Raw genomic sequence first — 13,627 nt, 5'->3', positions numbered from 1 at the left:
CACATATTCACACATGCATACCCATACACACACATATTCACACATGCATACCCATACACTCACATATTCACACATGCATACCCATACACACACATATTCACACAGGCATACCCATACCCACACACACATATTCACACATACATACCCATACACCCACATATTCACACAGGCATACCCATACACACACACACATATTCACACATGCATATCCATACACACACATATTCATACATGCATACCCACACACACATATTCACACATGCATACCCATACACCCACATATTCACACAGGCATACCCATACACACATACATATTCACACATGCATACCCATACACACACACACACACACACACATGCTCACACATACAATTGTACATACAGGAAAAGAAGTTTTCCAGAGCCCAGTAAGATGGCTCGGCTGGTAAAGGCACTTCTGTGCAAGCCTGCCCTCCTAAAACGATCATCCACAGAGCTCACTTAAAATTAGGAAGAGAGAACCAACCCCCCCCCAAATGGCCTCTGACCTCCAAACTCATGCTGCGGCATGTGTGCCTCCTTGCCCAATAATAAAAAGTCAAATGACATTTATGAAATTTTCCAGAAGCATTTGGGGAGAGCATACGGGGGCTTACCAAAGCAAAGACAGCAGAGGTGAGGAGGGAAAGAGGGAGGGTGGAGGACACAGGCTAACATCTGGGTTAGAGCAGGAAGACACGAGACTCCTGTCCAGCACACAGACTACCATGCTGCTGATTTTGGTCTACACATCGAAACAACCTCACTGCAGTGAGACTACCGTAAAGCAAGACCTGTTCTTCTCCAAAACTGAACACTTTAACATTGATTAAATATGTGGACATATTTTATCAGGCCTACCTAAAAAGACAATAATGTGTAATATTTTAAAATATTGCCTAACAAGGAATGGATAAAATAGGGATGCTGGGGGGAGGGCAGAAGGAAGGAAGAGGGGACAGCTGCCACACTGGCCAGATCAGCCAAGTCACTCCTGGCAATCGCTAAACATGACAGATGCCACAGCCAGATCGCCCTTATATCCAGGAAAATGAAAGAGGAACATGATCACAGGAGGCTCAATTTTGCTAACTCAGAGGAACAGAGAACTTCCTGGCTTCGTCTCTGGAGAATGTTCTGGTGATTAATGACACACATCCATGGTCTTCTCACTAATCTGGTTTATGCTACAATTATACACATTTATCTAAGAAAACGTCATTCCACAGAAAAGCACATGACAAGTCTTCCCTCCAAAACAAATATAGTCATTCACAAGGGGGACCAGTTTATAAAAAAAAAAAAAAGAATTTGATTTAATTTTTACATATTAAGCAGAACAAATTATTATGAATATAATTTTACTTTACCTTAACACCCTATTCCCCATTTTTTATGAGCCCACTTCTTTCCCCTCTCTTCAATAGATGACATATTTGATTAGGAAATTGTTTATGTTTCCTTGTTCCATTTTGTGATAAAGGATGCCATTAATCTACAAAACCAAGAATCATCTTCGGTGTTTGATTTTTGTTTTCCTTAAACTCTTTTTCTGAATTATCTGGGTTGTTGTTGTTATCATTTACGGTTTGTTTATTTCATTGTTTGGTGGTAGCAGTTTAAAAAAAGATTATATATCTCAAGATACTCCAGGAGCAGCAATCATGACATCTTAGACGTGTGTCAAGTTAACAGGGCGGTTCGATAGTCTATACACCGAAGCACAACAGTTCAAACAAGCCTGGAATCATACACGCTGTGCCACAAAGGCACCTAATTGAGCAGCTTTATAACCTCACACAGAATTCCCTTGCCGCCAATTTAGACAGAATTGCTTTTATTTTAGCCATGTTCTTTTAATTAAGTTCTAAACATCTAAAACATGGCAAATGTAAATATGAATTATAAATCCTGAACTATGAGGATCAGTGAGCAGCCATGCAGCTTTCTGCCTTGGAGATAAACTCTTCCTGTTTAAAATCAGCCCAAATTGAGCGATAAAACTGAACGATATGGCAAATGCTGAACGTCGTGTAAGATACCCTGCCCTGGGTACCAGCCTCACTCCACTGCACAGTCTTTGATAGCTTTATTATGCTTCAACTTGTCCCGTGGCTGTAAAGCCAGAACCTCTCCTGCCATTCTTCTTTCACCCTCTATGTCACTTAGACAAAAGCTAGAATTTAGGGGCTGATAGAAAGTTGAGTCAAATATCAGGATAATCACATTATGCCTTACAAAACAATGGAGTTTGAAGTTATAACAGATGAATAGAGTTATCTATGTTCAGGGTAGATAGATATATATAAACAGGATCTCCAAAGACATTCTGTTAAAGTTTTATTACACTTGATTGCCCTTGGGCTTTTTACTGTAATTTTTTTTTTATTTCTTCTCTGAGAATTTCATACATGTATACAAAGAGCATCTTTGATCATAGGTATTCCAACTGCCACTTCCAACTCATCCCAGACTCCCACAGCCAACCCATCTTCATTTTATGTTCTCTCTATTTTTGTTCCTTTGAACTAGAGTCATATTGCCCAAGCTGACCTTGAACTTTGAAGTTACTATCTGGCCAAGGCTGATATCAAGCTTGCAATCCTCCTGCCTCAGCTGAACACCGCCTTACTTAACTTATTTTGTTATATTTTAATCCTACACACTGTTTCTTGTTTGGCTGTTGGGTGTTGTTCTGGTTTCCTTTCTGTTGCTGTGATACAACACTCTGACTTAGGAGAGGAAACTTAGGGGAGGAAGGGGTTTGTTTGGCTTATACTTCCGGTTCCCAGTCCATCACCTAGGGAAGTCAGAGCAGACACTCAAACAGGAACTGGCAGGCAGTCACCATGGAGGAGCACTATTTGCTGCCTTGCTCAGGCTCAGCCTTTCTTAATCCACCCATGACAACCTACCCATAGAATGGGGTCACTCATAGCAGGCTGGGCCCACCTATACCAATCAATAATCAAGACAATCCCTCGTAGAGATGCGCACAGACCAACCTGAAAATGACAATTACTCAATGAAAACTCTTTCCACATGATTCTAGACTGAGTCAAGTTGACGCTAACACTAACCAAGTCAGTGGTGATGGGTTTCTTTTCAGGGTAGAGTACGATATTTACATATATATGTGTTGGACAGTATTCACATCATGGTAAGAGATCTGTCTTCACATACTGTTTTATAACCATATTAGAGATGACGGTGATATAGGCAACAAGTGAAACACAGCTTGCTTCTGTGTCTTAATACCACTTAATTCAAAATGTATCCCCTATAGGTATGTCCTGAAATCCCCAATCCTTAATCCATTCCTAAATGCCTTTCAACACACATACACACACACACTTGGTAATTTTATCTCAGCAACTCAAGTCTCTTAAAGATTGTTTTTGAATTAACGTCTTTTATTTCCCTTGTCTCCTGATAATCAACAGATTTTAAATGACAAGTCTTAAGGACCTTATGCATGTGTGTGCTTGTATACGTGTGTATATGTCTATATTTGTCTATACATATATATGTGTGTATATATACATCAATATGTGATATTTAAAGCAAAGATATTAGCCTAAAAATTTAATTTTCCCAAATTCTTCAGGACTCCCTCTATTAGTCTGGTAGGTATTGGTTTATACTAACAGGAAGATGGGAGAACATCTGTCATGAGCCAAGAGACTCAAATGCTTGCCCACTTCACCCAGTAACCTACCACCCTTGGCTCAGGACCAGTTCTTAGGAGTTCATCAGTAGAGCCATTATTCAGAGGACATTCAAGATCAGTCTCTGTAGGTTGCAACTGCTAAGTTGAGTAATAAAATAATAGCTTGTCTGGCAATTACACAACAAACATACTTTAGGAAGACAAGTGAATTTATGTATTTACATTACTTCTGGACTCATATCAACCTATGATCCCATTTTTAAGCACCATAATTGCCAGTTGGGAGGGTGGTCATGGAAACAAATATGTGGTTTGTGGTTTCGAAGCACATAATGTCTTATTCCAACAACTGCTAATGAGAAAAACTGACTTTTTAAACAAAAAGCAATTAGAGCTATAGATATGGTACATATTATGCCACTTTTTTCTTTTGTGATTTAAAACCCTTCTACATCAATCCCATCACTATTAAATAATTATGCATTAAAAAATTTTATAGTTACTAATTTTGAGCTACTTAAAATGTCAAATGTTTGCAGGCTTCACTCATTTTTCCAATTATTACATTGGAATGACTCATTAACTGTAACATAAACAGGCTCATTTTTACATCCTGTTATGAGATTCCTCCAATTTTATTGTCAAAGTAGTGTTTTTCCATGAACCATGACAAAAACTTCCATTGGAAAGGGGCAAAAAGCCCGGCACATACTTTCCTTCCAACCACCACATGAAGCAACTAGGGCGACGAGGAATGCACTTGACATGCATACATGACATAATCTTGATCTGTGGTTTTAGGTGCCATGTATGTGAATGCCTTTGTAAAAGACATTCTTACAAAAAAAAATTAAGAAATTAAAAAATAAATAACCTCCACCTTTTGAAAGCTAATTGAAAACCAAAAGCACCTCTCTTGTATCTGTATAGCAGATCTGGGTCTTTATCAACACCAGACCACTGGAACAAGTTGCTGGCAGATTGGGGAACCCCAACTATAGAAACACAAAACAAAGAAAAACCAGCCTACAATCTACACTTCCAGAGAACCCGGACAACAAAGAAGACCTTAAAAGAGACATACATGCATCTAAATAGGAAGGAGAAAAAGACAAGATCTCCTGAGTAAACTGGGAGAGCAGGGGGTCACAGGAGAGGGGAGAAAGGGAGGGAGATGGAGAAAAATGTATAGTGAAATAAAAACAAAAAGGCCAGCCATGAAAGTCACAGAGCTCTAACATATATGTGTAAAGACAGAAACATTTGACCAGAATCCACACTCAGATGACAGTTTTGGAGCTCACTGAAGAAATTTGAATGCTGAAATCTGACAGCAAAGGTGCCTCCCACCTCCCCCAACTAAAAATAAGGCAATGACACCCAGTCTACCAAACATGGTTCTCATTTACAAATGCACTGTAAGAGCTGGAGAGGTGGCTCAGAGGTTAGAGCCCTTGCTGCTCATGCAGAGGACATGAGTGAGTTCAGTTCTCAGCACCCACATGGCAGCTCTGAATTGCCTCTAGCTCCAGTTTCAGAGGATCTAATGTACTTTCCTAGCCTCTGAGGGCTCCTGAACACATGTGTGCACATAAACTTGTACAGCCACACACACACACACACACACACACACACACACACACACACACACATTTTTTAAAATTTAGAAATGTTATCTATTGTAACTCAGAATTACAAATAAGCATGTTGTGACCACCTGAAGACATTTTAAACCTTCTTTTAAGACCCCAAAGGCTTTGACTGGCTATGTTAATTTCAGGAGTAAATTACTTGAATTCAAGGTATTCCACTCATTGGTGAGTGTGTTTTCCTTAAAGAAAGACTTCAGGTGGTCACAACAAGCTCTCTCAAAGCTCCCTACTTTTTATCACTATGTAGTTACTGTAAGGCATTTTCTTCTCTTTTTGTCCTTCTTTGGTGGCAGTAGGAAGTTCTAGAAGTGAAACCCTGGGGCGGTAAGAATGGTATTCAAGTGTTCTACCACAAAATTCATCCCCAGGCCTTGAGTTTTATCAAATGGGATCTCACTATGTAATTGGGTCTGTACTGGACTTCATGATTTTCTTTTCTTGTCATTCTCTGTGCTAGAATTACAATCACAGGTGTGATATCACATTCCACTGAGATTTTTTTTCCCCCTTTAAGATGAGCAAACTACAACCAACTGTAGCATCTGACGCTGCAATTTAAGGTGTGTTCCGGAGCTCTCCTTGTTAAAAAGAATTTCTAAAGGTTTTCAACCTGGAAGAGCCACTCACACAGTCATCTGTGTAGTCAAGGCTCACTCTTCCAACAGCAACAGCAAAACCCCTTCTACCCCAAGAACAGGGTGAACTCACAAAGCAGCTTTTATCTGTAACACAAATTCGGTGGATTAATCCTTCTCCATCATTCCAACTAACAAGAAAACAGCAATAATTCTAGATACATATCAAACAAGTCAGTGATGCCAAAATGTCTGAATCAATAAAAATGGAAAACAATAAACTATAAGCAATGGGGGAAATCAGATCAAAGTATGCAAACATTTATTATTTCACCCAAAGTAATAAATTACCAACATGAATATGCATTCTTGGGATTTGTGTGGCAGCATTGTCTTATCTTTCTAGTGTTTGCATTCTGCAAACTTTCAGTCAGTACAGAGGAGAGATTTTTTTTTTTAAAGGACACTGGAAACAGGCACGGTGGTGCACGTCTGTAATCTCAGCTCTTTGAGTCAGGAGGATCCAGAGTTCAAAGTCAGCATGGGCTACCTGAAACCCCATCTCAAACAAACAAACAACATGAAGATTGAAGGATTTCTTGGATAATCTGGGGGCTAACTGGCAATTTAAAGGTCAAATGATTCATTAGTTGACAACATTAAAGGTCCAGTATTGATTGATCCAAGATAAAAGAGATTTTCATTCTAAGCAGAAAAATGGGCATTTGTGAAGCCAGACTGATGTTCTAATGCAAAATCACATTCACCACTTTGAACTGTCAATGTCACTATCCTTAAGTATCTATGTCCAATAGACAATTGTGAGTCGGCTGCGTCACTTCTTACTAAGACCCATCCTAGGTCACATCTCAAGACCTCAAGACGTTCTTGAACTTAAAAAAAAAAAATGGCCTTGTGATGAAAAGTCAGAATAGTCATTTAAAACTGAATTGTTAAAACATTATTAAAAACCAGGTGTGGTGGTTTACATCTAGTATTTAGGAGGCAGAGGCAGGTGGATCTCTGTGAGTTCCAGGCCATGCTGATGTACATAGTGAGTTCTAGGCCATCCAGGTCTACATAGTAACTCCCGGTCTCAAAAATACAAACAAACAAAACAAAACAAATATTATAAGCCAGGCTTAGTGGCACATGCCTGGAATCTCAGAACCTGAGAATCAGAACTCAGACTCTGGAGGGTCAGGAGTTGACAGTCAAACACAGCAAGGTCAAATACAATGTGGACTACATGAGACCATGCCTCAAAAGAAAAAATATGAATAAATCATAAAAATAAAATTTTAACATATAACCATTTTCAAATTACAATAAAAAATTAATAGTATACACTATCACATTTTTCCTTGCTCTTCAAAATGCTGTAAATAGTGTAATATGAATAAAATTAACCTAATGACAAGTTTCTGGAGATCAAAGGTAAATCCAATTCCAAATGGACACAATATTTACATACAAATTAATTACGCTGGCATGAGTAGGTGGAAAGTACTTGCTTAATTATTGTGAATTCTCAGTGGGTTGTGCTTAAATGAAAATCTATTTTTCAATTTGTTCTAGAAAGTTTGCCAATTTGAGCATTTTGGGGAAGCTGCTAAGTTACTTTCAAAGCAAGAACACTCTTCACACAAGAACATTTCCCTCACATAATCAATTTGATTCCAAATCTTTTCTGATTCATATAGAGTAGACTCCTTTATGATCGTGAGAATGTGAAGTAAGAGCAGAATTTTCATCCCACATCTGAGTTGAAATTGCTCACAGACTCTGTCAAGCACTGCATAGCAATGCAATTACTTGAGATTAAAAATGACCCTCTAGAAGCCAAAGGTGTTGTGAAACCTTACTAACAAAGAAGGGTATGGCATAGTCATGGAACTGAGATTCCTCAACAACAGTCCTTTAGGAGAAACAGATAGAGGAAACATGAAAGTGAAGGTTTCTCCTGTTGTACTTGCCAGTAGTGTGAGCTGTTCCTTCAGTATTAGCACAGTTCATGATGTAAGACCATTTTTATCAATTAATATAAACATAAATTCAGATTTCACACTGCCATTTTGTCCCACAGATCTCCCTCTCTCTCTCTCTCTCTCTCTCTCTCTCTCTCTCTCTCTCTCTCTCTGTCTCTCTCTCTCTGATGCAAACCCCACTGCTAGTTCACAGGCCATACAAAGACAGGCAGGAGGCAAGGTTGGATTCATAGGCCATACTCTCCCAAGCCCTGAGCTAAATATTCCAACCTGTTTCCAGTGACTTTACACAGTTCCACTGATCTATTTTCAATGAAAAAACAAAGCCCACTGACATAAAGACTGACTCTAATTGTTGATATGTGATATGAATTCCAAAACTAATATCAGAAGACAATAACAGTTTTTACAACTTTAATTAAGCCCTGAGTGTCATATGGAAGGCGTGTTTGGTCTCCGCATTGGCTTATAAGCTATGTTAGCCCTCCAGCAAAGGATCAGAAAGGATCCAGAGTTGATGTAGTGAGCGGAGGGCGGGAGTAAATGACCCCAGGAGAGATCCAGAGAACCTACTGATCGTCACTCCCAAGGGCCAGCCAATCACACATTGCATCGTGAATCACATTCAACAGCTCTTCGGTACTGCATTCTAGAAATTTCCTATTATTACTATACAGGCACATCTGGAGGAGGGAAGAGAACTAAGAGAAACTTTTAGGAAGAACGGCAAAACTGAATTTTAATAGCGAGGATCTGTCCTTGTAATTGGGCTGGACCTGATGAGAATGATCATCCACTCAGGCAGTCACCTTTCTTGATTATTGATTTTATCACATTCTTTGATACTTCCTTCAGGGTAGATATCAGACATATATCCCTGATTTCAATTAAAGGGAGGAAAGAACATGGACACATGGACAGAAACTCACTTCTAATTAAGTCATTAGTGAGCCATTTAGTGGGCGTTAATTTTCTGAGAGTGGGGCTCAGTGTGTCCTCCATCATGGGATGGAGTTACAAGTTACACTCCCATTCTTCTTAGGGCTGCGTGAAGCCCCCCCAAACCATCTTGATATTCAGAAATGGTGGGTTCTTAAGAGCAAGAGTAAAATAAATAAATAATTGCCCTGTTACAGTACATCTTTCTTGGAAGGAAGTGAAGAAGTCAAAGGGAAGCAGGAGGGTAAGACCATGTGCAAGAATGCCAGTCGCTGTGTTTGCCAGAAAAGGATGGCTCAGTGGAGCAGCAAACATATCTTGACCTGGACAAAAAGTACAAGATGGGTGCTGGTTCACAGCTTGGAGATGTCATAGGGGACCCGAGAAGCAAAGAATGTGACCCACTCAATACATTTCTTCTTAAACCCACAGATCTGATCACAGCCACGGTCACTGACTGCAGGCACATGGATTAGTTGTGTGTGTTCACGTGCACAGGTGTGTGCACATTTCCCTGCATATGAAAGAGAGGGGGGGGAGTTGGGCCGTTGTGTTTGCATGGAATCTTTCTAATGCAAATTTCCCAGTTGATTAATTAGATCAATTAATATTCAAATTAGAGTTCAGCTAATCCCAGGTTTACAGAGTCCCCTAGGCAAATGTTCTTATTGTTACCCAAAGGCTGACTCAGTGGATGACAGATTTTTCTCCCTGTGAGTCACTTGTAAATAAGGAGAAAGGTGTTTGCTTTCACCCAAGAGACAGGCTTTTAATTTTCTTTTGCTTATATTCAGTTCCCCCTGACTTTACTAGTGGGATTTAAGATTGATTCACTTCTTATTAATATACAATCTGGTTTAGAAGAGTTATTGGAGGCCTTATAAGACTTTGAGATCATTGTGTTAGTGTCTCCTATCTTCGGCTCACTTGTGTCCTTGCTCATAAACACAAAATACATACTCAGTCTTCCAGAAATGACCTTTCCATCCTAACCCAGCAACAAGTTGGTGCCGATGCCTCCAAAATGTAAAAACTGAAGAATGATACAAAAATTAAGAAATAAAATCTTTTGCATCTACATTTGCAAATTACATTGTCAATAAGAAATTACTAAAAGTCACCTTAATCATTTGAAGCCACTGAATTATGAGTTTGACACTTGAGGAAAAGTCAACTCATAAACAGGTCTGTTAACCAAGAATTCTAACTTTGATACCTAAGCGCTCCTGATAATTTCAATTCCAGACTCTCTGAGTTTATCCAATGTCTACATAAAGAACTCAAGCCCCAATGGATACAAATCCAACACTGAAATCGCACCAATGAGAAGCCCAACCAGAGCCAATCAGACAAGAACCCTGGCCTCTCCGCAAATCTTAACTATTCACTTTTCCTTGGCTAAGATGTACTAGGAAAGAAGGCCTTTTAGTTTGGATATTCTGGCTACTCTTTGCGTCGGATTCCAAGCAAGCAGACAAACATCAACAGCTCACAACCCACTTATTTATATTAAGATACTGCAGACTGAACCCCAGGCAATGCCTTGGAAAGACAAACTGGGTTAGGCCAGGGTGAAGCTCTGCCCTTCTCCAGGGAAAGGAGCCTGTGTTCTTCACATCGCAACAGTGACCTCTAGTGCTCCCTCTTGACTGAACTCATGCAGCTTCCGGAGGAATTACATCTTTGCCACAGAACTTCGTTTGCCTGGGTGGACCGGTTCTGGTCTCTCTTGGTCCTGGCTGTTTGTTTATTTACTACAATGCTTGTCAAAGGCTATCACTGCAGGATCCCTAAGATCAGGACTGGGTGGAACAACGCACCCTTTATTGACTTAACAAGGTTCCCACACATCCGATTTAAAAGGGAAAGGGAAAACAGCACAGCCCAGGAGTGAAGTTCTCTCCTTGGCAGAGTGGCAGATAAATTGTGACTTTAAATGAGTTCCTGAAAAGGGGAGCAGAAAATCCCAGTGGCCTTGTGGTCGTGACAGTGAGTTCCCTGTGTTTTTCCTTCTTGAGGGTTCTCAGGCAAAGTCAAAGGAGGGTCTACAACAAAGAGAGCCACCAGCTTCTTGTCTCCCAAACCTAAACCTGGTAAATACAGCAGTGGCATCCCTTCCTGAACAGGCCTTGTAACCCGTTCCTGCAATGCAAAGCAGATAAGGCTTGTCTTTCAAATCTGAGAAAGAAGAAAAAGTTATGTTTGCTGAGCTGTTTATCGTGCACAGCAAGAGGGGAAATGCTTCCATTTGGAGAATTTAAGCTAAATATAAACTTTCAAAACTTTTCCTGTCTCCAATGGCAAGCTGATGAGAGCTGGCCAATGTATTTTGGGTGAAATTTAAATTAAGCCAAGAGACTGTGATGTACGTTCTTTGAATCAATGAACTCAGCACCACAACAATCACAAATATATGAAGTTGAAAATTCAACCACTAGAGAACACTACTTAAGAGGGGTGGGGGGAAATCACCTTCACATTTCCCTTTAAGCCAGATGTAGGGCTGGGTGCCCATGTAGGACTGCTCTTCCCCGGGAGGACCGGGGCTCTTCAGTGCTGAGCTGGTCCACCAGTTCTGCCTGCCTGGGAAGTCTGCAGTAGGTTTCAGTTATTAGCCTGCATCATTTTAGAGATGCAGGCAGCTCCTGCTAAATCGCAAACTTCAGGAATCTCAGCTACTGCAGCAGAATATCAAGCCTGCGGGTTGGTTTCCTGATAGCCAAAGAATCCCAACAAAACTCAATAACCTAAAGAAAGGAGCCTGGGCTAGTGCCTGATTCAGATGCTAATTTAATGTCTTACTAGAAGTTGACTATCCACAATGAATATTCAAGGAGAGTGAGATTCTGCTAGTTTAAAAAAAAAAAATGGTCCAGATAACGTTTTGCATATTTTGGCCAGACCAAGAGGAACCCAGTCCTATTTGCACATTTTCCTGTGGTACTTCGCCTAGCCCCCCACAGCGATTCCAGTTGAAAGAATTAATCATTAAAAAAAAAAACAGAATTAAAGTTTTGCGCGTAGACCCCCCGCAAGTTTTAAATCATTTGCTGTGTACTTACAGGAATTCCCGGCTTCCACTCTGTTCCAGTTTTGAGTAGACAACAGAAGTAACATCTTGAGGACAGCTCCAGTGATAGATTCCATAGTCATAATTTTTGAGCTCCCCAAAAAAATCTCGAGTGGCTCTCAGGACGCTGGAGACAGGTTCTCCTCAGTCCTTCACCCAGCACTGACTGAGTCTTCAGTATCTCTAGCTCTCTCTGGCTCTCTCCTCCCTCCCTCCTCTCACGCGCTGCTGCTCTCTCTCTCTCTCCTCGCTCCCCCCCAACGCTGGTTCCTCACTGAAAAGCAACCAGCATCTGCCCTAACAAGTTCACACACTGCTGCCGCCGAGGCCACGCCCACTCCTCACAGTGGTCCTAGAAATTGGCCTCAGCATCCAGCCTCCTCCGAAAAGCACAGCAGCAACTAGCAGCTTTCTGAGCTCCGCAGCCGCTGCAGGTGATGGAAGCTGGACTTGGAGGCGCTGCCCGCTGCTCCTGGCCTCCTCGGGGGCTCCTTTCCCTCCCCTCTATTCTCAATAAGCCTTAACCCATTTTGTGCCCTGCCAGCCTTGGGAGTGGGGGAAGCGGCCAGGCGGCAAAGCCTTCTGATTTTCCGCAGGTCTTGTATTTGGCAGTGCCAACCAACATACTGAGCTATTTCCTGATTGCCCGGGAGTGTATCCAGGTAAAATTGCATTATGTTTCAAAACAAAAGCATAGAATAAGACAGAAATAACAAAGCAAGTATTGGTGAATTGGAGCTAAAACTGTCCTCCGGGAAAACGCTTGCTGTTTTTCTCCGTTTCTGTAAAACTATCGCCTTGTGCTCTAGTGCCAAGGTTTTATTACAGAAATTCCTCACATGGGAACAGACATTCCTGCTTGGCAGATATTTAAAAATCATCTGATAATAGTCTGCGAGAAATTAACATTTCTTATTTTAGTTGTTGCTTCAGGAATACAAATCCACCAGTGCAGTGCTCTGGCTAGATTGAGTTTCGTGAACGCATCCTTCTGTGAGTAGGCAGCATTCCACAATCGTGTTTTTTAATAGTAATTCCCAGAGGGCATTTTCATTTCCACAAAACGGAAAATGATGGAATACAAAAAAACAGGGACCCCCCCCCCAACATACACATGATCAACTACTACAGAGAATACTCGTCCAATGGCCATCCCGTGGATACTATTGCTTGTACATAATATTAAATCACTTAAATGATGAAGCTAAGACCCCATACAAAGCTGTGCCTCACACAGTATCAGAGAGGGTAAATCATCTCTTTAAAGTAAATGTCAAGATGCCTTCCTGCTGATTACCTAGGCGTCCTAGAAACAGGAATTCAGGAACCTCTCAAGCAACATCTTGGTGTTTGAAACAGGGAGAAGCTCAAGCCTCTCTCATCAGCAGCCTTGCTGGGCAATGAAAAGGGGGTGGGGTGAGAGAACCATCCATCAACCAAGCATAATTGTTTAGCTCTTGACTTCAAACAAAGCCAAATGGGAAATGTTCTGCTTTTCCTATTTTACAGATGAAAAAACCAAGAATGGAGAAGGGACTGATTTGCAGGGTCATTGAGTTAGGAAGCAGAGTGAAGAAACTGGACTTGGAATTTTTGACTCTGGTTCTACTGATCGCAGCCGAGGGCTTGTTGCCCTCGTATCAAATCCTTACACACACACACACACACACACACACACACACACTCCTGTATAGCAGGGCCTGAGTATTTGTATTT

At 40.9% G+C, this 13,627-nt stretch overlaps 1 protein-coding gene across 1 annotated transcript in view; it reads right to left on the bottom strand.

Annotated features, from left to right (window-relative positions):
* Cntnap4 (contactin associated protein like 4) overlaps positions 1 to 12,497 on the bottom strand; it is a 292,183-nt gene extending 279,686 nt beyond the window's left edge. The window contains exon 1 of the mRNA XM_005345710.2: positions 11,904 to 12,497. Within this exon, the coding sequence (XP_005345767.1) occupies positions 11,904 to 11,994 (91 nt within the window). The 5' untranslated portion in view covers positions 11,995 to 12,497. The remainder of the gene's footprint in view (positions 1 to 11,903) is intronic.
* Between the last annotated feature and the right edge of the window lie 1,130 nt (positions 12,498 to 13,627).

The sequence above is a fragment of the Microtus ochrogaster genome, chromosome 4 (genome assembly GCF_000317375.1).
Source record: "Microtus ochrogaster isolate Prairie Vole_2 chromosome 4, MicOch1.0, whole genome shotgun sequence".
Classification (NCBI taxonomy): Eukaryota; Metazoa; Chordata; class Mammalia; order Rodentia; family Cricetidae; genus Microtus; species Microtus ochrogaster.
The sequence above is the reverse complement of the archived record's forward strand: the minus strand, read 5'-3'. Positions and strand labels throughout refer to the sequence as shown.